We start from the raw sequence: 22,479 nt of genomic DNA on the forward strand, positions 1-22,479 counted from the left end.
GCTCAGGCCATTCTCCACAGTGGTTTCTGGTGTGCGTTAGTGGATTGCAAAAGAATCTACATTTCTTGAGTAGTAACTCCTAAAAAAGATGGAAGTACTGCTTTTGGAAGCTCTGTTGTGGTGGTGGTTTTTTTTGTTTGTTTGTTTGTTTTAAACCAGTGCCTTCAATAGTAGGGTCTGTTTTTCAGATGCTTAAATAATTTAAGTCAGTACTGGAAAACAATTGAATATCATGAAAATTATACACAAGCATAATAGTGTCATTGAGGTCACAATATTATGGCCTGTACAACCTCTGTTGAGTTCATTCGTGCCTATATGTTGTGACAGGATTTATGGCCCATGCCTGTTTCACTATGATAATATTTTACACCTGTGGTTATCCATTTCTTGATGACCAGCTTGAGACTACTCAGGGCAATTTACGTTGATACACTTGAGATCTCATGGCTACTACTGATGTTGGGGAGTTCTATATAATACTGAGCATTGCAGAGGGTGGGAAATGTCCTAGTATCTCCCATTTGTCACTTAAAATAGATAGAGGTTTAACCTATTTTGGCTCTTTTTGCCTTTCTTGACTGATATATTGTGGAAACTTGTTTTATATCTGTGAAAATCCATATTGAGAATAGTAGGCACTGTGAAGAATGCAAGCATGACCCTGTAGAGTAGAAGTCAGCTAAAAACCAAACTTTTTGAAAGAACTATTTTTGAAAGAATAAGTAATGTTACTTCTTTTTACAGAATGAAGCAGAACTTAGCTATAGAAAAAAATAATGCATCATTGGGTAACTCAAAACTCTCTATTCTCTGTCAGGGATGGGGAACGATGGGAAAAAGATGGAGTTGCACGTAGTTGCTTACTGGGAGTAACTATGCAGTGTGTTTGAAGATGAATGTAATTAATTTGAGTGTCTCCCATCAGGACAGCGTACTCTGTCCAGTGTGTTTACAGTTTTGAGATACTTGAGTGTTCCTTTTAGGAATGATGTGTGAAGATAATGGCCATGTAGGGGTTATACAAAGCACCCAGCCAGTTCACTTCTCTGTCTCCGAGACCCGTAAAGAGACCATAGAAGAACATGAGGATGCATACGATGATGGTTTGCTTAATACACTTGTAGCAGTCTATGGTTTGGGGTCTACCTGAGCCAGAGATTCTGTGTTTAGCAATGGTTTCTATACGTTCTTCTCCATCAAGGACTTACATCATCTTTTTGAACTCATCTACATTTTTGATATCTATAGTCTAACACAGCAGTAGTTCTGTAGCTTAATTGAATATTTGTGTGTTGTGTAGTTCTTAGTTTTAATACCTGATGATTTTTTTTACCTTATTTTATTTCTAGAAATAATGAAAATTGTTCTTTACTTACCTTCATATAGATCTTTGATTTTAATTCTCTGGCATCTTCTTCAGTACTCTACCTTTGTCAGGCTAAAAAAAAAAAAAAGTTCATGCATTCACTTCCCTTCATAATTAGAATAACCTTTGTTACTCTTTTCTGGATCTTTTATAGTTCTCCAGCAGGGTTTTTTTTGTTTTTTTTTTTTTTTCCTCCTGATAGGGTAGCTGGGGACAGAAGAGAGCAGCACTGTACTGGCATGCATTACCCGAGATAGGAGCACACAAAGCTTTCATACCACAGCATAAGGGATTTTTGGTTTTGTGTTGAAGGTCTGAGGGACTGAGCATGTGTCATATTTCCACTTTAATACTTTCCTTGAAGTTCTCACTTTCTATTTGCTTTTTGGATTACCTCTAGCCACTGGGGGTGTTTTCTTACAGAACTGTCTATAGTCATGCCAGATATTTTTTTTCTCAGTTATAACAGTATAAAAATTAATCATTATCTTACCACATACAGCTTACTCATTTACTTACTTGGAATTTTATCTGTCATGTTATTATTCGTATACTTAATATTTTGATATGGTTTTTGCAATTTTCAGCAGTCAGCTTTGATTTCTGTTGTAGTAGATAAGTTACTAACTTCCGCACTGTAGTTCATATATGACTGAATCATGCAGGACAAACTCTTGTGGTGTCCTTCTTTCATCTTAAAAGCTGAATGTTTGGTTTTAACCTTTGATTTTTGTCTGCTAATCTACTCTTTGAACCAGTGATTTTTTTATTTTTTTTTTTAGTATTTTCAAGACCCTTCTGTAAGGGAACTTGTTATGTACTTTGGAAATCTAGATAAGTAAAGCATATCATTGTTCCTTCCTCATGATTCCTGTAAGCAGTTATTAATAGAAGTAATTATAACCATCTACAAAAGTAGCACTGAGTCTTTCTCATGTTACCTTGTTCACATATGTGCTAAATCTAATTGTTACTCTTCCAACAGCTTTGTCTAATAGAGACGTCATTTATTGGCCTATAGGAGGCTTTTCATTTAAAAAAAAAAAAAAGTCCATGTGTCTTATTATTCTACCGTGGAGCATATTTTTAACAAAATATGTCAATAGAACACTTAGATTCATTACTTAAAAAGTTTGGAATGCCTACCTTTTGGTCTTGGTGACTTTTTTTTCCTGTTTGCGTTTAGAAAACTTCTTTTTTGAAGAGTTCCTTCTAGCTTATTCTCCGTAAGCCCAGTATGGGAGCCTCAGAATGTCCCTGTGTTCTAAATACTGGTGGGAAGAATTCATTGGATTTTCAATGGGTTTTTGGAACCGCTGTAAAGCCAGTAATGAAAGCTGCTAAGCTGCACAAAAATGGGCATAATGGGGGGGTGGGGGCAAAAACAGCATTGCCCTTACCCCCATACTCTTGCCAAATTCTATGTGTGGTATTTTTAGGTTATTGCAAAGGAAGAAGTCATTTTAACTTTTATGTTAAATACTGGAATTCTGTTTCTTCTACTCTTGCTGCATTCACTTGCTGGGCTGATTTGGTTGAAAATTATTTTGAAAAGGTCAGTCTGAAACAAAATCCTGAAAGATTTTAACCTGAATAACTACTATGTGGCATAACAAAGAATAATTGAGTATAAGGGCCAAATGAGAATTTCTGTGTAATGTTAATAATCAGCAGTAGTATCATGGTGTCAGCCAGACCTGTATTATGAGTAAATAACCATTTTTCTCCCCACTCTTTCTTTCTTAAGCCTATGGAAAAGTGTTCCTAGTAAGGAAAGTAAGTGGCCATGATGCTGGAAAACTGTATGCCATGAAAGTACTGAAGAAAGCAACAATAGTTCAAAAAGCCAAAACAACTGAGCACACAAGGACAGAACGACAAGTATTGGAGCACATTAGGCAATCACCATTTTTGGTCACATTACATTACGCCTTCCAAACAGATACAAAGCTTCATCTCATTTTAGGTAAGTAGTTTTCAGGCTTCAACTCTTACATTAATACAAAATAAAATCTAAAAAATAAATATATAATCCATCCTTTTATCTCCTTAATGTTTTGTAGGTTTTTTTCATGTGGTCTTAAGTACTGTGTGTTTGGAGATTGTATGGGAGAATATAGGAAGTAAAATACAGTTCATCTTCAACAGTGCCTTTGTGGTTTTCCTGTTTGAACCTCAGTGTGCTACTCTGACTTGGGGAAAAAAATATTATACTTCTTTCTTTTGCATGCAAGTCACTGATATGGTCATAACTGCCTAAAGCAGAGGTGGAAAATTACTAAAAATAAATTTTCTTGAACTTACCTAGAAGATGAAATCTTTATTTGCAGCTTTTTTTTTTTTTTTTTTAACTGTTATTATATACTGCATTAGCTTTCTGCAGAATTTCAGACTAGTTGCTACTATAATTGAAACAATTTTCATGGGCATTAAAATGATTCCCTTACTTTCTCTGTATGCTGTCTTTGCTTGTGTGGCACAAAGGTTGTTGGTAAGGTGGAGTGACCAAAAGTAATTTTATTTCTGGGATCAGTTGGTAGAAAATAAGAAAAAAATACGCTGTCAGGTACATAGCTTAATTTTTTGGGCGATCCTGCTTGGAGCCAGTTTTACTTGATGGTCCTTGTGGATCCCTTCCAACTTGGGATAGTAAAGAAATACTTGAGCAGACATACAGCACATTTCACTCTGAAGATGACTTACACCAATCACATTAAAAATAAAATGTATTTTGAAATGTTGCTATCTGTTTGAGAGGACAGGGCTGCCTGCTACTACGCTGACCAATTGGTAGGTTCTAGTATCACTGAACTGCTGCAAACTGAAAGATTCTCTCAGTCAGGCCTTTTTGCCTGAACAGATGCCCTCATAGTAGGATGGGCAAGGCCTGTTAAAGGTGATTGTGCCTTCATTTTTATGTCTGGGCAAATTCTTTAAGACACAGGAATGTACAGGTTGTTGGTCAGATTTCCTGCTCTAAAATGATGCTGGAAGTACATATACATGTACTATGGAGCCTTGGTTTAATGAGTTCTTATGGTTCTTCAGCTCTAACCTGTTACTTGCTTTTGTGCGTTACTTTATTTTTGTAAATTCTTCTTGTAATTCTTCTTGTAACATTCATAAATATCCATTTACACAAGATGCCTGATAATGAACTATTGTATAGCAAGGCTTATTAGAACTTTCTTTGTTCTACTTCTGTCCGTGCCATTTTGCTTTCCATATTTATGTGAAGAACCAGATCTATTTCTACAGCATTTGCAAGCTTGGCATGAGATTGATAAGGAACTTTTTTGAGTTTTCAACTAAGATAGAACACCTTCAACCCCCTGCACCCCCCTTTTGAGACAGCACTGTTTTAGGGAAAGAGGCTGACGTTAAGAATTTATTTCTTCTTCTGTTGTATTCCCCAGTTTTCACTGCCTTTTAGAGGCCTGGCTTTCTTGGGAGGGTCAAGGATTTTTCCTCATAATGAGGAGTATGTACTTAGAGAGCTGGAAAAGGGTAATAAATGCAGCTTTAAACCTCGCTGCTTCAGGAAGCTTTTGCTGCCAAAACTTTGTTAAACCATTTCTCTCTTGAGTATTGAGACTTCCATGTTTCTTTTTTTTTTTTTTTTTTTAAGGTTTATTTGAAGAAGTAAATGGTCCTTTAATTTTCTGGTTACTGTTAACTCATAACTTCCACTTGTTGAACCTTAATTAACAAGCTGATTTAAACTTTGAATTAATAATTTTTATTAATGTTATATGAATCTTATCCCACTGAATGTCAATTCTTAGGAAGGTGTTCTACATATGTGCCTTAGTTTCATATATTACCATGGGATAAAACGTGCCTGAGAAGCTCAAGATTAAAGGAAGTATTCATTAGATTCCTTTTGAAAATGTGATTTTAAAAGTGTAAGGGTTTTCACAAATACCTTTGAAAAGGATGCTAAAGAATATATAAAATAGTATCAAAGACTTGAAGATGCTGAAGAGGTGAAACAGAAATTAGAAATACATTGATAGCTTTGTGATTCCTTGATGTTAACCTTTTAATAATGAGGGTTTCATCTTTGATTGTTGTGGTATTCAATTTATAGATGAATAATTTGGAACAAAAAAAATAGATGAAACATGAGACAAATGAGAATGCATTATAAACATCATAGTACTAATCCAGAAGTTTTTGGTTAGAATGTAGTTTAGATCATAGAATCATAGAAAGGTTCGAGTTAGAAGGGACCTTAGAGTCCATGTAATTCTATCCCCCTGTCCTGGGCAGGAACACCTCCTACCAGACCAGGTTGCTCAAAGCTCCATCCAGCCTGGCCTCAAGCAGTTGCAGGGATGGGGCATCCACAACTTCCCTGGGCATAAAGAATTTCTTCCTTATTACTATTCTAAATCTAACCTTTTTTAGTTTAAAGTCATTATGCCTTGTCCTGTCACTATACTTCCTGACAGAGTCCATCCCCAGCTTTCCTGTAGCCTCCTTTAGGTCCTGTAAAGCTGCTATAAGGTCTCGCCTGAGCCTTCTCTTCTCCAGGCTGAACAACCCCAGCTCCCTCAGCCTGTCTTCATAGGAGAGATGTTCCAGCCCTGCAGTCATCCTCACATCCCTCCTCTGGACTCACTCCAAGAGGTCCATGTCCTTCTTGTGCTGGGGGCCCCAGACCTGAATGCAGTACTCCAGGTGGGGTCTCAAAAGAGCAGAGCTGAGGGGGAGAATCACTGCTCTTGCCCTGCTGGCTTCACTTCTTTTGATGTAGCTCAGGATATGGCTGGCTTTCTGAGAGCACACATTGCTGGCTCACACTGAGATTCTCATCCACCAGCATCCCCAGGTCTTTCTCTTCAGAACTGCTCTCAATCCAATCTCAATCGGATTCCATTAGAAAAATTTATGTATTTCATATACAATATGAGTATGTATGTATGTATTACATGTGTATTTCACATATATATATGATATTGATAAGTTTCTCTGTGCATTTATTTTTAGATAAGTATAGGTGACAAGAATAATTACAAGACCAGAAGAGCCTTTTTTATGAAGGGAAAATTAAAAGGTTGAGATTATATCCTCATTAGAGTCAAAGAGGAGGGAGCCCAGTAGCTGTGAAGAACTTTACATAATAGATAGTACAGTGGGCATTTACTTCCCACCCTAATACAACATCAAGGTGAAGTTTCAAGTGAAAAAAATTCAAAGCTGATGTATAACTAAGTTTTTTTGTTCTTTGTGTTTGCTTTTCCACAAGTTTACATGAACCCATTCTCAGAGCAACAGTTGTTCCAGAAATGTCCTTTTCTTTCCTTTTTTAGCAGAAAATGGGAATAGAGTTGTGTAGTGCATGGTGTTTGGTTTTTTTTTTTTTTTTTTATCTGCTCTTTTTAATCATTCTTTTCAACAGAGAAACAAACAAACAAAAAACAACTATTGTGGCCTAAGGCTACTTTATAATTAATTTAGGCTTTGTGCCCTCCCTAACAAACAGCAACAACAACAACAAAATGGTTTGCTGCATGTTTTTTTGTCTGACTATGTAAATCCTTGTAAATCACTTCTTTGCTTCTTTGATGTAGTGTTGGAATTCTGCATTTCAGAATGGCTTCTGAATTTTCAGGGAAACAGCATCTGCCTGTGTTCTACCCAGCTGGGCTTGGTGAATGAGCAATGTGTCATTTCAGGTTCAAGAGGTTTTAGAGTTGGAGCTTTGGTGCAATACTTAATATAAGTCCTTGTGCTGCCAGATTACATAGCAGCAGTAATTTAATCTGAATCAAGTGCAGACATGTGGTTGTATTTCTGTCTATTTTCCAGAATACAGAATTTGGAGCCAATTCCAGTTTTTAGATTGATTTTAAGCTAGGATTGAAAGAATGAGGTATTTTTTTCATACAAGTATCAGTTCTAAACAGAACTTGTCACATGGGGTTAAGTTATTACTACTTCTAATTGTAAAATGAGGGTTACTTATGATTTAGTATTGATGTTTTCATATACTTACTAACATAGTTGAATCTTCCTTACTTTCCTCTTTGATTCTGCTATTATTCCTTTCTGAATGGAGAGCTGTGAAAAGAGTAGAGAGATCAGAGTATGTGTAACTTGTATATATGCTTTCTGCTTCAAAGACTTTTTGGTGTAATACATGGATCTGTAGAAACTGTTCAAGAAAATGTTGATAAGATGTTGTGGAGTAGGTTCCCTGCTCTGTGTATGTAAACCTCAAATGCAAATGAACTACTTTGTTGTATGTTGCCAGTGTAAGCAATTCTGTATCTAAAATGTTGGTGTTGCAGTGGAACTCTTGTATTAACTATTTTTTCCCCCTTCCTGTCTGGGAAAACCACCCTGTTGTGTCCTGCAAAGAATCAAAGTGTGGTTTCATGTGGGAATGTGTGTGGAAATAACCTCCTTCAGGAAGTTTTGCCATATAAGTTCCACTTGCAAAGGGTAAAACTTGTAATTGCCCATAGGTGATTATTTCACTTAGTGTCTGTTCTTTTGAATCATCTGTTTTAATGTCAATCTGGCTTGTTGCTCTTAATTATTTCACAAGGGTGTACAAATACTCACTTCATAGATATCATTTGTGTGCTGTTCTTCGTATTTTTCTGATTAAGTGAAAGACTGATTTTGCAAAAAATGTTAATCTTCCATAATTTATGAATATTTATGGCTCACTTTATCGTTTTGCTGCTTATTTAAATTGGTAATGCTCTTCCATCACTCCACTAATAAGGAAACTGAGTATTGTACAATGGGATGAAATATTACAGAGTTGCAATAAAGTAAAAGCATCTGATCCCAGAACATCTTATTAAATAACTTACTGCAATATTAATAGTTACTTTGTAAGAAAATTAAGCTGTCAGAAAGTGAAATTACAAGGTTCTTTGTTCTACTTTTTAGACTATATAAATGGAGGAGAACTGTTTACTCACCTTTCACAAAGAGAGAGATTCTCAGAAAATGAGGTGCAAATTTATATTGGGGAAATAGTTTTGGCGCTTGAACATCTACACAAGGTAAAGTAACTTTATCCTTTCAGTGGATGCTACAAGCTGATTTTGTAGAACTATCAACTGTATTCACATCATATAAAGTTAGTAATATTTTTTAGATAGTCTTAAATTCAGAGTAACTTTACCTACCAGTGGGTCATATTAGTTGTACAATTAGAAATACTTTCCAATGAAATGTCTATTTATGTGTACCAAAGTAAGGCTACATGTTTTTTTCTGCAGTGCAAAGAGTATTATTGACACAGGACGGTTATTTTTTGGTAATCTCTATCAAAGGGTAGAGTATGTCAGTAAACCGAATTTGTAGTCAACATGAAGAATGTTTGGGTTGCACTGTTGTTCAGTTCTCCTTGTTTTGTGTACAATGAAACAGCAGAGTTTTGAAATTTTGCCATGACTGTAGGCAAGCAAATTGCTTTCAGAGGCAAGTATTCAGTCACTTCTAGGTGCAAAGGGTCTATTATGTCCTATGGCATTACCTGGTGTATTAATTGCTGAGAATTCGTGAGCCTCTCAAAGGTATTTCTTCAAAGACATTTTAAAATTCTCTTTTTTGAGGGCAGTCTCTGAGGTGTCAGTGGAAATAATGGGAATTTTGTTAGCTTTACATTTAAATGCATTCCGTGTCTCCTTGATATGGTTACAGTGATTTGGCAATGCTTTTCTTGTATTCTGTCTGCAGTTGGGAATTATATATCGGGATATAAAACTTGAGAATATTCTCCTTGATTCTGATGGCCATGTGGTGCTGACGGACTTCGGTCTGAGTAAGGAGTTTCTTACTGATGAGGTGAGTATTTGAATCCCCACTAATGGTGGACAGAATCCAACAAGACCAAAAAATCAGATTCTGTCTCATGGAAATATAAAAGCATTTGAGAGAGCAGAAAAAATGCCTTCTCAACTTTTGCTTTGTGGAACAAAATCTAGTAGTAAGTTCTCAGTTCATTGGTCTTTGGCCTGCCAGTGTTGCTAGACATTTTTGTCTGTTCTAGTTTTCCCTGAAATGCCTTCACACACCCTTGTGCTGCCCTTTATGTGCAAAAGAAGAGATACACAGGAGTCAGAAAAGCCACTTACATTATCATTTTCAGATGCCTTTTTAAAACTCTCTGCTAATACTTTGCAGTGACTAGGCAAATGGTATGCTATGACTCTTATTTATGCTAATAACAATTTTTGTATTATTATCTTGTCTTTTTCTCCTGTATTTATGTCACTTCTGATAAGCTTAATTGCAAGCTTTTAGGATAAAAGTTTCTCTCATTAAATAAGTGAATAGTACCTAACATAACGATTACTGACTGTTAACGTTAGTTGTCAGTTATTTCTAAGGTAAGGTATATCCAGATATGCTTTTAGATTTCAGAGAGTCAAAGAAAGTTGTAGAGGATTTTGTTTCTGGAGAATTTAAAAAGTAGGTTCTTTTTCGCTTTAGGGATCAGAGGTATTTGATATATGGGACTGGACTGCAGGTTTGAGTCTGTTAGAAGCAACGGAGGTTTTCTAAAAATAGGTAACTGGTAGTTTCCTCTGGAATATTTGCATTTCAAATGGAACCTGGTAGGATTCAGGGGGGTTCTTAACCATTTTAAGAAACTGGAAATGTTACTTTATTAGTGTGTAAATAATTAAAATATATACAAAGTGTCAATATATTCCTCTTAAACTATAGAGTAAAACAAAGAGGAAGATCAAGTAGCATGACAGGATTTGCTACAGTATGTCAGACCAGTGTACTTTCAACAAGGAAATACGAAGAGATGTGGTTTTCAGCAGAAAAGAAGGACAATAAAAGGTGTGGCTAGGGAGAAGAGCAGGGCCTGCTCAGAGTTGTAAGAAAAGCTACAGGAGGCACAGGAGAAAAAATACTCTGGGTTATATTACTGTACACGTAGGGGAGAATAGCAACTGTCCTCCAGGCCTTGAGCAAAAGTTGAGTGAGGCAGAAATCTTCCCTAGGATAATAATCTGTCATAATAAATCAGGACCTTCTTTAAGTCTCAAAACAAATGGCTTTAGGAAATATACTTGTTTCTCATCTGTGCTCATCTTCAGGATATTCTTTATAAGCAGGGCAAGAAAAAGCGAGGACTTGCATAAGCATCAGAGTCTGCTTTTCCTCACATTTGGAACCTGATTCTTCTTCCTCCAGTCATTTTTAAAATAATGCAGTCTTGCTGCTTGGTCATCTAATGTTGCTTTCTCTGACATATACCACAAAATCTGTTCATTTACCCATACTTTTTTTCCTCATTCACCCTAACATTTTATTTTCATCTTCCCTGTCAAAAAACGTTTCTAGTCTCTTTTAAGGAGAAACTTACCTACAGTTTCATTTTTTTCTTTCAAAAACCTAAGAAATCGCCCGCACTTGACTAGTTTTCACATTACCATTTTAAGTTAGATACTGAACTTGAACATGATTAGACTGTTCCATTTACACATAGAAACTGACATTTCATGTTGTACTCTGTACACAATTTAGCTACCATTAGAACAATTAAAATTCACATTACAAAAGTTACCTGCTAATTTATATTTCTGAACTGATGTGCTTACAAGCAGTAATTTTTGCCTACATAATTGCATGGCTTTGTATCTGTTTTCATGCTATTTGGGTAGCGCTTTTAAATAAAATTAAACAAGTTGGATAAGAAAAGAGTATGTTCTTGCAACTGTATTGCATATGCTAGCATGTTCTCCTTTATCCCCTTCTTCATGCTTCCCCAATCCACCCTTCTTCTTACAAGTTCTCTACTACATGTAATAGATGTGCTTGCATAAGTCTTTTTGGGACCTCTAAAACATGTATGTTCTTAAACTTTGCTTACGCATTTTACAGTTTTTCTTAAAAATAAATAAATAAATAAATTCTTATATGAGGGTAATAGCAGTTCATTTTTTTCCTTTGCTTTATTTTTTAAAAAGTCCATACGTGTTTATCTGTGTACAAGAAGAAGAAATAATCTGACCCGAATAATGTAGTTGAATAAAAATGAATTTTCACGTAGGATAACTCAGTATCACAGGGTATTTAGGTATGAAATGTTTTCTGATATGAACTGTACGTAATATTTCACAAAGACCAAGAATTTGACTAGCCTAACCACACAATGGGATTAGGTAAGGGCTCGAGAAATTGAAATGAGTAGTTCCTTTTAAGTATGCAGTAGCTTTTGCTGTCTTAGTCTCATGGTGAATTAAGGTTGATTTTAACTCTCACCTGAATTTCAGTGAAAAATGGGGAAAAGAGACTCTTTAGCCTTACCTTTTTGTGCATCTCAGTTAAGTCCATATCTAAATGGGATGTAGAATTTATTTGCAGATGGTGTTAGAATAAGTAATTTATCTTGGAAAAAAAAATTAATAGGACTAACAGATTTTGAACACTTTTTCATTGCACACGTGTTATCATGTTGGTGTTCCTATTTTTTTGGAACCATTAAAAAAAAAAACTTTTAAAAAAATCAAAACCACAAGATTTCTAATTTTTGCCATCCTATTTCTTGTGTAGCATCTTCATCTTTTGCATTTGTGGCTTAGTCTTCTTTGAATCTCATAGTTCTGCTTGTATGCTGGTGTTATTTTGATTTGGTTAATACTAGTTTAGCTTAGTCATCAGGTTTGGTTTTCATTTTAATATTTATTGATGAAGTGTTAATTCATTTTCTAATAGTTTTTTTTTCTGACAGCTTTGGTTTTGTAACTATATGAAATACAACAGTTTAGAATGGTATATATGGAGATCTTTGTCTTAGAAAAAACAATTTGAATTCATTGAATTAGTTTAGTAACCATCTATTGGATCATGCATAACAATTAGCATTTTTCTTGTTAAATCCCATAAGTAAAATTTCTCCTGGAATAAGAGGAACGCTCAAGTCTGCTTTGTTGGTACACATCTGCTTTAGTTTAGGCTTGTTTTGAAAGTTTTGTGTTTTAAGCAAACAGATAAAAAGAAATTGTGTAGTAAATACAAATGTTATCAGACTTTGAACAATATTTCCGAGGGGACACAGAACAGAAATGCCTTAGTAATAACTGATATAGAATATCTACACTTCCATAAGGGATGATTGAATTCTCTGGCTTCTGCAATTCCGTGTCAGTTGGGTATCTGTGCACTTCTTTCTATGATGTACTGTGAATAGTTCACATACATTATTGCTTTTGCATCTGAAAATGTCATCAGAGTTGCAAATTTAGTTGCAACTGTTAAATGCTTTTCGCAGTTGAATTGCTGTTGTAGTTTATTAGCTGGTTGAGTGGGCACTTTGTTCTGGAAGGAAAATTATTATGTAAACCTAAAAGGTTGCATTAACGGAAGACTGATGAAAGGTTGTTAACTCACTATGGATTTTGGTCAGTGAAGTGGAAAGGTTCATATACAGAGCACTACAGAGGTGGTCAAGAGCAGAGGGAAATGGAACAGTGAGGAAACTGACAACAGTTTGACATTGATTTATTGCTGTATGAACTGTCATCTCATTTGAGTGACCTACTAGGTTATCTGTGCATTTAATTATAAAAGTCTTGACAATTGTCCAATTAAAACGAAGATGTCTGATAATTGAAATTTGATAGTGCATGCTCTGAACGCTGAGCATTCTCTTGCAAAGATAAGTTAGAGTAATCTGTACTGCTGATGACTTCCTGTATTTGTGTTTTGGTTAAAGAGTTGCTCACCAATGTAAACGTAGCACTACTTTAAACTGTAGATTACACTTCTGGAAAGAGGAAAAACTATGAAAAAGCAAACTGAGTAGTGTAGTTAATCCACAGTAGTTAACATAGGTTATAGATCCTATCTGGGCAATTACTGATTATTACCCTTGTTTTAGAAAAAGATATGAAACGATGTTAGGAAAGATTTTTGGCTTTAGTTGGTGTACTTCTGTTGGTGTTTCAAGTATCCTGAAACTGAATATTAAGAATCATAAAATCACCAAACATTCTGAAATCACATAACTGCAGGACAGGTCTCATTTCATTGCAGAACGAGGTCATCAATGATCAGGTGACTGTGCCTTAGCCCAAGCTGTATCCCTTTTTCAGTGTTTATAAAGATAATCTTGGTCTTGCCGCATGGAAAAGTAAAGCAGAAGACTGGAGCATAGAACATATTCTGCCCAGATTTTGATGCCAAAATCTCAGTGCCATTAAGAGTTTTTTTAAGACAGATCATGATTTCTTACAATTACTGCACTAGTATGCCATTCAGTTATTTAAATATGCCACTCAAAAATGATGTTTTGGGGAGAAATACTGACCTGTGTGTTAAATAGTCTGGCATCTTCTATCAGATCTTACAGTAACGTGTTTGTAGTCAACTTTGGAAAAAAATGTTTCTCTTTTCCAGGACAAAAAAAATTCATTTGGAATGCAAAACCCACCAACCTCACTGACTTTTTCCTCATAAATTTTTAATCTCTTGAATGATTGCAAATACTTAACCTTGATGAAACTTGGGCAACCATGTATGGTAAACTTGCATGACCAGAGTTTCATGGCTATGTGAAAATGATTTTAGAGCCAGATGTGTTGCATTTGAGCAAAATTGCCTGTTCCTCCTTTTACATTCAGTGCTCTCTGATTTCATAAGTATGTATGGGGCATCTTCTATGCATTTTTTTATTCTCTTTTTTTTTTTTTTTTAATACATTTTTGAAGGCTTTACAATGGTAGCTAGAAGAATTCCTTGCAGAATGAATGCTCTTTCATACCTTTTAATTTTGCCTCTACTTGAAGCAAGAGGGTGTTTTTTCAGGTTTTGCTTTTTATTCTGTTCTTCTTTCTTTTGGTACTCCTACTTTCTCTTCTCAAAAGATGATGTTTTAGAAAACAAGTCTTCCAAAAACTGGAATTTTGAGAACCCAATACAAAATGTCCATCAGGGATGAAAGTGGTATGTACTTGCATTCCTCCCACGCAATAATATACTGTTTCTGAACTTCTTTTGCTTAAGAAGAGAGGTTCTTGTTTTCTTTTCTCTATGTTATTTGCTTTATAAATCCATCATTAGTAACTGGTTTAAATAATTCCTTGCAGAATTACAAGTGCATTGCACTGCAGAAGCAGACAGCCATTTCCTAAACCTGTGTAAAAGTTTCCTTGAGTCTCCATTTTACATTAGATGAGGGCTTAATTTTACACAGTGTTATGTCTTGGGGCCACAACTATAGAGGTCATGTGTTTCTTAGCTGGCATGCAGTACCTCCACTGATAGGGTTAGGCTCTCTCTTTTATTAGTGCATGTTCTGATGGCAGCTGCTGGCAGGCAAATTTCACTCTTACTTGAAGCAGTCATTAGTCTGCTTCTGCCTGTTTTGGAAGCAGTCATTAGTTTTTCTAGCTCTGTGGCATTAGATATAATATCCAACATGGTACTTTTGACTTAGCTGGCTCCTTCAAGTAGGAACAGTCCCCAGGATAGTATTATTTTTTTTTTTATTAATTTCCAGATGATTTTATTTAATTCTTCTTGGGATGACATTTCAAACTAGTGGACCTTTGATCTGTAGTATTGCAACTGTTCTTGGTCTAGTCTATGCCTTTACTTCATTATGAATTTGTCAAATGCAGTAAGTAGGTAGTCTAGCATACCACTAAACATTTTTCCAATCTTTGTTCTTCCTCTGTCTTCTACAGAGATCATACTTTTGTTCCTGAATAGAAGGTACGGCTACAGAAGCAACAGTCTATACCTGAGAGAGCTATTGGGTGAAGCTGTACTTACTGATCTGGACAGCTTAATTCCCCAGTGTTATGTCTGGATATTGTGACCAAAAAGGCTCTCAAAAGAATTTTTAAAAACAAACAAAACACAGCCTGGCACTTATTTTATTGTAATAAGATTTTCAAACAAGATTTTCAACTTTCATTTTAAATCTGCGTCATGTCTTCAGCCATTAGAAGGCTTTTATGTCAATTTTCATATACCTTCCTAAATTGATTCTGAAATTGTTCTTCTGGATAATTAAAATGATGGCAAAGAATAATGCTACAGAACTGATTTCTATGGAAACATTTTATTTTTTTGGTGCATTTCTTATTTTTGAGGTAAATAACAGTAAAATCACTTTCAGATAGGATGGCCTCTAAGACTCCCTGAAGGTGCAAACCCTGTTTCTGCATGGAATTTTATGTGGACTCTATGGCAGTGCAAATAAATCTCTATTTAAGGCAGTATTCTTTTATTTACCATATGTTTTTCTCATTAAACTTACTAAGGGAACTCTAATGGCTCACCGAACTAGTAGCTTATAGCTGATAGAACAGTTTGCTGATAGCTGATCCATGGGATGCTCTGTATGATACTGCTCAACACTCAAGTTTTTCAGTCTTACAGTCTATTTCTTGAGGACCTGTGGTTCTTGCCTAGCTATTCAGGGAGTAGCAGAATGGGGAGGCTGCTCCCTACAGTAGTGTGAGCTGGGGATGCAGTACGCTAGCTGACCAAGGGCACAATCCCACAGTTCCCAAACAAGATCAGAGCAGGTCTATTGGCAGTAACCAGGCTCGGGTAACAGTGCAGCAGTTCTCAGGGAAGCTTATAGTGAAGAGGAAGGCCTGAGGTCAAGTCAGGATTTGAAGGCAGATCAGGACCAGTGAGGTACACAGCCAAGTACAGGCATACCTGCAGTGTAGCTCATTCAGAGGTCAAGACTGAGGATGTGAGTTTCAGCTCCAGTGAAGGTAAGGTGGAGGAGGTCCCCGAGCAGGTTCCACACACAGTCAGCGGGACTGAGTCGGAGTTGGTCTTGAACACAGGTGGCTTAACCCCAGGGGGTGTGAAAAGAGCAGGTTGATATGCCAAGGGTCCTGAACACAGTTATCCTGGGGAAGCTTTCATTGTTTGTGCTTCTTGGTATAAGAACTTAAGTTACTGGCTTTCAGAACTCTGTTATATAAAATACAAATAATAATGATGTTTTCCCATATATTCTACTTTTTATTTTTTAATTTCTAATTGATATTATTTGCTACACTACTGATAGAGCCCAGAGAGCAACCTAGAAGTTCCATCTTCCTTTGTTAAAGGAACTTTAACAGAGTTAACTTTGACTTTGGATTTAATATTTATTTAGACATATAAGCAGTTAAAGTACAGAGTTTTATTCCAGCACATTTCCCAAGGTAAGGGTTCTAGATAAATGAAGAACTACAGTGAGGTTTCTGTAGAGCAGTACAAACACCAACATCTGTTCATGCCTAGAAATGCTGTACCACTTTAGGCATTTCATAATATTCTAATAAATTGTTTATAAGTTGCTCTTGAAGGGACAGGAACATGGTTTCAGTTGATAGCGTGTGAAACTATTTGTGGTTAACTTAACTCTTGCCCTTAGTTAAGTTTGACTCTCTTACTCCTGAATACAGTGGTGTAATATGTCTCTTCTAGCCTTTCCTGTCTGAATTTGCATATTTCCTAACCAGTTATTTTGTTTTTCTTTATTGGCCTTATAAAAATACTAGAATGAATGATGCTTCTGTTAATTTCAAAATATGCGTTGAATAAAATGAAATTAGAAAAGACTTTATATTGTTTAAAATGGTTTTCCTTGTTAGCTAAGAAACTGGTGAAATTATAAAATGAAAGGAAGGATCATTGTCCCTACTATTGTGGCTGAAGCTATTCCCATTGTATTTATAATGATAAATATGCACACTAGGAGACTGTAGGAATCTCACAGAAACACTAACCATTATTCTTCTAGAGGTCTCACTGACTTTAGTATGTTTCTAGTATTACTACTTGTTGCCATTTCTAATTCAGAATTGGGGTTTGCTTTTCTGTCTTACCATCTTCAGTGAGACGTTCTGCAGAAGTGTAACTTGCAAGTTTCATTTGGGTTTACATGGTCATCACCAGGTGAAGTGCTGATTCTGTCCCAGTCCTAGTCAGGTGTCAGTTGCAGGTTATTTGCCCGAAGAATGCTGGGACTTCTGCAGGTGCAACTTAAATTTGAGTGCCGAGAGCTGTTAAATACTCTAATAATATAAAGTTAGATGCTTAATATCTTGTGGGACAGGGTTCCTCTGAAGCAAAATTTGTCACTAAAGCTTTAATGAAAACATCAGTCAGATGTTAGTTGCATCAGTCTACCTGCAGAACGGAATGACACAATGCATTGTAGGCATTTTGGTTGAGCTGACTGCCTTTATTTCACATGGATTCTCTTGTCAATAAATAGAAAGATCTATTTATTGATAATCATATCACAAAAGGAAATAGTTGTTTGAGGAACTGTAAAAGCAGTTCAGGATTTGTCCAATATAACCTTATAGTCTGGGACAATATCCAGTATGATTCACAGCAGCCTTTCTGCAAACATCAGAAGTGCCAAGAAAAGCCTGTTCTTTGTGAAGAATCTGCTGTATTAAGTCCTCTTTCTTATATGTTAAAGACATATGAAGCCTTCTGTGTACCTGAAGGTTTTTGTACAGTTCTGTACATCCAGGAAATATTGCCTGGCACAGAAAGCAATACATGCCATGCTCCAGTCTCACTGCAGGAGGGATCAGCTGGCTTTGGCTTGCATTATTAGAGATGGTTGGATGTACCTAAGAAACATCTCTGCTGAATTTCTTGAGAGTCAAAAGTATGTAATCGCTGCAGGTGTTTTTTTTTTGTTGTTGTTGTTTTTGTTTTTTTTGTTTTTTTTTTTTAATCGATCAACAGTTTAAAACGTACCATTTTTGGGGGGTTAAGCAAGAGTTAAAGTACTATAGTGTCAAAGAATTTTTAACGTCTGACATTAATTTCTGTTCTGTGTGGACCCTTCCCCACATGTGCACCTTATTCCTGTGCAGAGACATTTCTTTGTTCTCATCTCCAAAAAATGACCACATGCCATGCTCCTGGTAATATAAAAGAAGTTACCCACCATCAGAGAACACTTGGGTTGTAAATATTTATTCATCACAAGTTTACAAGTTTGTATTTGCTAGAATGTTTATTCACTAAATACAAGTCAGAGCAAGGTCTTTGTTTTGGTCAAAACTCGACTAGTTCCAAGAAGTTGGATTGCAGCTTTATATCTTTTGTATATTACATGCAGACTGCTTCCAATTTATTGTGGGCAAGAGACATTTTCATGAAACGTTGGTGGATTTTACTTATCTACAGCCCTGAGTATTCTATGGAAGTTTGAAACAGTTGCTTGTATGATTTATGGTGTGTGCACATTCATGTGAGCTATAATCTGTTAGGTGATTGTTTAAAGAGAAGACCGAAGACATGAAGAGTTTTAGCTAAACTATGATTTTAATCTATTTGATTTTTTCATCTATATTCCTTATCTAGAAGTTGGTATGAGAAATTACTGCCCATGCAATAGAGGGATTGACCTTTACTGTTAAGTAGAAGGACTGTATCTGTATTAGATTTAACAACCTTGTTAAAACTTGCCATGCAATTTCAGAGTGGCTCAAAGAGCAATAAGAATTTCTCTTGTCTTGCTGGGTCATAACATTTTGAAACCTTCCTAATGGTGGAGTCTGATGAAACGAACAAAGCGTTTTAGTTTGCCAGCTAACAAGCTTAGACAAGCCTAGGAATCCCATTGGAATGTTGCTGAAATCTGGAAAAAATGGCCAAAATATGCATAATAATTCTATTACTTCTCTATTACAAAAATATGATGAACCAACGAATAGTTCTTGTCTAGATTGGAGAATTTTTTAAATGAATGTGTGAAGACTCAATCCTGAGAGCAGCTTGGAATGCCTTCAGCCAGCTTTGGTCGGGCTTACCTGGTTCTTCCCTTCTGTTCCATTGTATCTTCCTGCTTTGTGTAACTACGTGCTACTCCACTGCAGATTTCACTTACAAAAATGGTACAAAACCCACGACATTGCATGCCAAATACTTGCCTTTCTTTAAAAACAGATGGCTTTTTTTGTGAAATTTGTTACTTGTTTTTTATGCTTTTTCAATCAGCTCTGAAAATTGCCTTTTCCTTTCTTAACAATCATTTTTAATAAAGACTTGAAATTTTTCTCTAAATTCAATATTTTAATTATAGTATGGACAATCTACATTAAATTTATCAAGGGTTTGGCTTTAAGTTATTATCCAATACCACCTCAAGGGTAGCTTGTTTTGCCAGATCTTGAGGAAACTGCCATCACTTCCCCAGTCAAGATGTAAAGCTTCTTTTATGCTTTACTTGCAAGCCTGTTGGTGAGGGCGAAGTGCACAAAACCCTTTTGGTTTGAGACCAATTATATGTTTACATATACAAAATGAAGAAACAAACGAACAAACAAACACCCATTATTTAAGGAAGATGCAGTTTCAGATTTTAGCTTACAACTACATACAAGTGTTTGCTGACAGGTAGAATATATGTCATTAAAGGCTGCATTTTGACTCTTGAGGTTTTCTTTTTCTCTGGACCAACATCACTTACTGTTTCCAAGTTTTGTTTCTGTCTTTTTTGTTTGTTTGTTTCTGTCTATTCTGTATTAAACAACAACAAAAAACAGTAATTCTTAAGCTATTGTGTTACACTCCAGGAATGTTTCATTATAAATTCAGAATCAAAGGAAATTAAAATCCAAACAATTTAGTAATGGAGAAGTGCCCTTTACCTTTACAAACAACTTACAGAAGATATTAGATACTCTAGGGTTTAACAAAGTCTTTTGACTCTATGCTTGTGTAGTTTTTATTAGCAAGGAGTTCCTGTTAGAAAATACATGCAGTAACATTTGGTGAAGACTAGCATTGTTTAAAAACAAACAAAAAAGCAACAAAACAAAAACTTGGAAAATGCTTTTAAGGAGTCAAATTTCATAGCTCAAAGGAGTGTGATAGCAGTGTGGCTTCAAAATGTGTCACCTCTGACGTTCAGGGTAGTAGTCCAGCATGGTAAAGAACAAAGTATTTGCGCATTAAATGGTTGGAGAACAGAAGCAATCTGTTCTTTTTCAAAGGTGACCTTTCATGCAGTTGGAGAAGTGGGTCTTAATTGTGAATGCTGAAAAGAATGGCTTCACTGAATACTTGGCTAATCCTTTGGCTAAAATATGTTTGCACAAAGGCTGTTGTGAATAAAATAAGCCATAGGACTGTAGGATCCGAGTGTCTGCTGTGGAGCGGTGGTGTGTGTTGTTTGAATGTAATTCTTCAAGTTGAAGAAGTACTTGAAAGGCAATATATTTGTCTTCAAATAATATTCAATAATAATGTCTTCAAATGACAGAATTGACTGTATTAAGACACTTGAGGGCTTTCCATACACGCGTTCACGCTTTGGAGACAAAATAACAAACAGGTTCTGAAGCATTTTTTCCAAAGCAGTATTTGGATAGCAGATATTCTTTTTAAGTTCAGTGCACATGTGTAGAACAGCACACTTGGAACATGCCTCAATATTTTGAGTTAGATACTCCAGATTCAGTGCCTGATCATTCTTTGTAGATGTGTTTGTTGTTGTTGTTGTTGTTTTGTTTTTGTTTTTACCTTCATAAGTGTTCTGTTAGCAAGCTTTATGCAGCTTCCTTATTCCAACACTCATATCTCTTCAGATTTCTTTTATGTTTTTGTTTGGGTGCTTTGCTTTGGTGTTTGTTTTTTTTCTGAAAGCCTCTGAAACAAAATCTCAGGTGTGTTTAAGGCTTTGATCTTTCCCTTTGTTTTTCTTTTTGTTCCTGTTTTTCCAACAAGCAAATGGCTTGCTCCAGTTAGCTCAGTCTGTCCCTTGTACATACAGCAAATTTGGCAACTGCTCATGTGACTGAACTTCATATAGATTGCGTGTTTCTATTGATGTGTCACCTGGCTACCTGGAGAAGTCCAAATTGAAATCTAAGTTTCTTTAATGCTTAACACCAACATGTTGATGATACCGTTGACTCAGGAGGTACTCAGCACATCAGCCCTTGGGCCTTCAGCCTTTCAATGTGGGTTGTCTTCTTTTGCTGTGGAGCCTCTTTGAGTTCCAAAAGCTGTTCTCTCTCTATTTTTATTCAGGCTGACTTGAATGCACTGTCTGCCATGCTATGAATAAGCATGAAAGTCACAAGATGCACTTTGCAGTTATGCAGATCTCAGTTTCCAAAGGGTATGATTATCTCTATTTTTCTTAGTCCCTGAACTAATGAGATTCGCTGCTTATTGAAGGAGTTACAGTGCTGTGTATGAGCTCCTTGGGATCTTGTCCTCCACTCCAAGATGACGTTTTTTCTTGACCAATAGTGTTTTGGCCCTGACACTCAGCCAGCCAACATGTGCCCTTCTATCTGTAGCTCTCTTCAGCCAAGTATTGCAGCAGCTTGTTTCTCAGATGCAGATCTTCAGGTGCATGTGGTGAAATAACGCAGGCCTTCACTCCCCTGGTGTTTGGAAATACCTGTCCTGGCTGTTATCTCTGCCTTTTCTTTGCCCGTTTCCCTTGCCCTTTTGGATGTGTTAGGGCATCAAATCAGATGTTTTCAGGATATCTGGGCTCTGAGTTTTTTTTTTTTATGGCACTGGAAGCTAACACCCAACTAGACATAAAGGAATAGCTCTTTAACTAAAACATTAGCTGTCAACTGGCAATTTGGACCAGCAGAAGTGAGTCTTTTACAGGCGTGTTGTATATTCTTGATTCCTTGGCTCACCTGAAATCTCATTTAATTCCTGTGGTTTGCTTTGAAGCTTATTAGAGATCTCTGGAGGTTTAAGTCCTCTTTCTGAAAGTAGAAATGTTTATACATGTTCTTTCTGGAGCTTTAGATAGCTTTGAATGCCTGCCTAGCATTCCTTGATTATAAAGCAGGGCCAAGTGATGATACCACAAGATCATCAAGAGCATGATGGTGCAAAGTTTCCATTCTTCTGTCAGCACTTTCAATTGAATTTTGGAGCTAGATTTTTTGATCTCTGTAAACTGTATAATTTGTGGTCTATCTACCATACATACTCTCAGCAAGGAAGATGCTGCTCTGAGGTTTTTTTCTTTGTCAAAATGATTGTTTTCCAGGGCAAATAATAATCCACATTGCATCTCTCCATTGTGGACAGTCACAGTCTAATTGTTCTAAAGCTGTTCAGTGGCTAGGTGCTGTCAACATTTTCGGGTTTGAAGTTAAATA

The 22,479-nt window shown here is 36.1% G+C and overlaps 1 protein-coding gene across 1 annotated transcript in view; it reads left to right on the forward strand.

Moving 5' to 3' along the window:
* RPS6KA5 (ribosomal protein S6 kinase A5) overlaps positions 1–22,479 on the forward strand; it is a 75,828-nt gene that overhangs the window by 22,201 nt on the left and 31,148 nt on the right. Inside the window, exons 3-5 of the mRNA XM_032188172.1 lie at positions 3,117–3,335; positions 8,279–8,394; positions 9,074–9,181. Of these exons, the coding sequence (XP_032044063.1) occupies positions 3,117–3,335; positions 8,279–8,394; positions 9,074–9,181 (443 nt within the window). The remainder of the gene's footprint in view (positions 1–3,116; positions 3,336–8,278; positions 8,395–9,073; positions 9,182–22,479) is intronic.

Source organism: Aythya fuligula, chromosome 5, assembly GCF_009819795.1.
Source record: "Aythya fuligula isolate bAytFul2 chromosome 5, bAytFul2.pri, whole genome shotgun sequence".
In the NCBI taxonomy this organism is placed as follows: Eukaryota; Metazoa; Chordata; class Aves; order Anseriformes; family Anatidae; genus Aythya; species Aythya fuligula.